Source organism: Scatophagus argus, chromosome 3 (assembly GCF_020382885.2).
Source record: "Scatophagus argus isolate fScaArg1 chromosome 3, fScaArg1.pri, whole genome shotgun sequence".
In the NCBI taxonomy this organism is placed as follows: domain Eukaryota; kingdom Metazoa; phylum Chordata; class Actinopteri; family Scatophagidae; genus Scatophagus; species Scatophagus argus.
The window spans coordinates 21,768,281-21,771,773 of record NC_058495.1 but is presented as its reverse complement, the minus strand read 5'-3'; the positions used below and the strand labels follow the sequence as shown (position 1 = coordinate 21,771,773).

General features: G+C 43.2%; 1 protein-coding gene across 1 annotated transcript; it reads left to right on the top strand.

The window, feature by feature from the left end:
- Positions 1 to 261: 261 nt before the first annotated feature.
- On the top strand, positions 262 to 2,722 carry setmar (SET domain and mariner transposase fusion gene). Its single transcript, XM_046384739.1, has 2 exons — positions 262 to 440; positions 1,856 to 2,722. Exons 1-2 carry the CDS (start codon positions 339 to 341, stop codon positions 2,651 to 2,653), a joined length of 900 nt encoding a protein of 299 aa, XP_046240695.1. The 5' UTR covers positions 262 to 338; the 3' UTR covers positions 2,654 to 2,722.
- Positions 2,723 to 3,493: the final 771 nt, after the last annotated feature.

The window sequence follows — 3,493 nt, the reverse complement described above, 5'->3', positions numbered from 1 at the left end:
GTAAATCCAAACGATTATTGGGGTCTTGAAAACTATCTCCTTAAATTTGAAAATTGTCAAACATATATATATCTCACGGTTCCGCCCTTGTTGTGCTGTACTAGTCCTTAATGAGTCCTTAATGAGTTCTTACCCAGTCAGTCCTCAGCGCGGCCAGATGGTCAAACTACTGACACATTACTGGATCAAGCCACGCGGTTTATAATTACAGTGGTGTAATAACACAAATCTACCACTAGAGGGAGCGAGTCTGTAAATAAACTACCGGAAGTTGTAGCTCCTGGGTCTGAGTTTTCGTACATCCCGGCGGGTCTGCTGTTGCCGGAATATGAACAGATATGAGTATTGACAAATATAATGTGGATATGAGCAACGGTCTCGAAACTGTTCCTGTTTTAATTGAGAGTAGCTCAGGTGTACCGACATTTCCTGGATTTCAGGTAACGTTGGAAGTCATTTGGCCACAGTCGTAGCTACAGTAAACGTACAGATGTTTTAGCTAAGTAAACACCCCTAAAGTCCACCGCATTTTAGTCGCTACTCGGTCATTCTGCTAGAAGAGTGTTACAATGGCCGTGATGTTGTCATGTCACGTCTTATTGCCATGCACACTATCCTAAAACTACAACGAATCCAACACATATTCACAGGCCAGCTAGCAGTGCGATCTCCTCCAGTCTGTGCTTGCTACATACTACAGAGTAGACATGTCGTGCATATCAGTTATTCATGACAGCACAACGAGAATCAAACGTGTCCAACAGTGAGAATGAGCTGTGAAACAAGGCTGTTCTGTCTGCATTGCCTTCATGTGTTCTGGGTTCAGATGGACATACAGTAGAAGAGTGGAAAACAAGCTCTGTGGAGTTATTGTGATGCTGTTACTGTGTAAAACCCACAGGACATGAGACACGTTCAGACTTCAGAAAACATATATTTAAGAGTGAATATTAACAGTGTGTTTATGCTAACTTCTTTTTATTATTATTATTATTATTTTGCTGCAGAACGCTGCTACCAAGAAAAACTGCAACGAAAGCTTTAGTTGACATCTGTTAGGTGCCAATTTTGAAAGAACAATCTTAAAGTCCTACCCAGAATTTGTCCAGAAAACCTCTGGATTTTGGAAAAGCTTACAGAAACCAGATAGCTTGTTTTCTCAGCAGATGGCAGCAAATCATCACAGACTTCAGTCTCATCATCAGACAGTGCAGGGAATCAAAAAATAGCTGCTTCTGTGGGACCAAAGGAGTTGTCCTATTTAACACTCTTTGCTTGTGATGCTCCAATAGACCTTTCTGACTGCGGTATCACTGTGCAACCTTTTCTTTTTCAAGTCCTAGGGACATGCAAATCATACTGCTGAATTTTATGAAACTATACCTGTGCTGTAAATGCAAAACACACTTCCCATAAATGTAATGAAATTGGAATAAGGGCTGCAACAGTGGAGTGTTTTGTTTTTATCAGCAGATTAATTTCTTGATTAAATGGTCAGTCTGTAACATCACAATTTTCTGAAGCTCAAGGTGGCATCTTCAGATATCTTGTTTTGTCTGTTCAGTACTCCAAAACCCAAATAAATTCAGTTCACTATCCTGTAAGACAAAGGCAAACAGCTACATGTCACAGCTGAGAAGATGGAGACTGTTACTGTTTGCAGTTCTTGCAGGAAAAATGAATGATTGATCAGTTATCAGAATCAAAATCAGTTAATTATTTCACCTGTAAACCAAATATATCCTGAAACTTCGGACATTTTGACCTCATTTCTTTTTTCAGTGTCTTTTAACTGTGTTTTTTTGGTCACTTACAGTTTTGTTAACTTTGACTGCTCTCTGTTTTGATTTTTCAGTATTCCCCAGATAATATCCAGGGACCAGGATGCACTGTCGATCCCTGTGAAGTCACCCTTCCTGGATGCTCCTGCCTCTCCCACTCCTGCTTGCCTGAGAGCTGCTCCTGCCTGCAGACACACGGGCAGGCATACAACAGCAGCGGCGTCCTGCTGAACCTTAGCAGAACAGCCTCTGGTTACTGCTCACCTGTGTTTGAGTGCAATGCCCTTTGCACCTGCAGTGATGCCTGCTCCAACCGAGTGGTGCTCAGAGGACTTACACTTAGGTTGGAGGTTTTCTTCACCAAGAACAGGGGCTGGGGAGTACGGACACTAGAGGCAATCCCACACGGCACATTTGTGTGTGAGTACGCAGGAGAGGTGATCAGTTTTGAGGAGGCCAGGCGCAGACAGCTTGCCCAGAGGTCTGAGGAAAATAACTACATCATTGCTGTAAGAGAGCATGCAGGAACAGGCTCTGTCACTGAGACGTTTGTGGACCCTGCCCTGGTGGGAAACGTAGGCCGCTTTCTCAACCACTCCTGCCAGCCCAACCTTTTAATGCAGCCAGTCCGAGTGCACTCGGTGGTTCCTAGACTGGCACTGTTTGCCGGGCAAGACATTGATCCACAAGAGGAACTAACGTTTGACTACTCAGGAGGATACAGTAACCAACCTCCCGCAGAGGTGTCGTCCACTCAAAGTGGCGCTGCCATGCAGGCCAGTAGGACAGATGGACTCCCGAGGAAAGAGTGTCACTGTGGTGCCAACAAGTGTGCTCAGTTTCTTCCCCTGGATTTATCAATTCTCAGCTGAAACCATCTGATTTAAACACGATAACATGTTTGAGCTAAATAAAAATGGAGGGAAGGTTTTTTTGTCGAGCTTTTTCTCCTGACTTAATATAAAATTATGTGTATTAAGTTAAATCTTGGTCTATCTTCAGTTTTCTTTGAAATCCTGGTTAATTCAGCCACTCATTAGAACACACATTAGAAGACAATGCAACATGTTGATGGCTCCACAAAGACAATCAGCTGGATGAGTCACGTCTGGGCCCATCATTGTTTCCTGCTTGGTTCTCCCTGGTGTTTCCCGATTGGGAACTGTCTCCCACTCATGATGCAATGAAAACTAAATCTCAAGGCAGAAAAACAGTTTTCTGAGAGTGAAAACTGGTCGACAGCCTGTTCTTTCGCTTGTACGGTCCATTTGATCTGTCAGGAGATGCTTGTTCTGTGTGAGGACATTTCCCACCAGATTCAAAGTGTTGCAGCTGTGATCTTAACCTGACACATGTAAGACCCATTTCTCACACGACACATGAATCTGGAAGGAGCACAAGCGTCATTTGCACTGACAGAGATGAGTGGAATGATGTTTAATAGGTTTCTATTCATAGCCTACAGAATTGCTCTTTAAAACGTCACACTTGCCAAAGCTTCTTGCGATAACGATACATCACAGTTCTCCTTTAAAGTAACAGCTGTCGTATGTTTCCATCACCTTTACTTGTCTGTCTTCTTGCAATCGCCCCTTGTAGATATTCTCAGCTTCTCATCACACTCAAACCTCGAGGGAGGTGAGACCAATTAAAAAAGGCCAGGGGGGGATTTTTTTTTAATATAGAAACAACTTTATTCCCCTGTCAAAGGA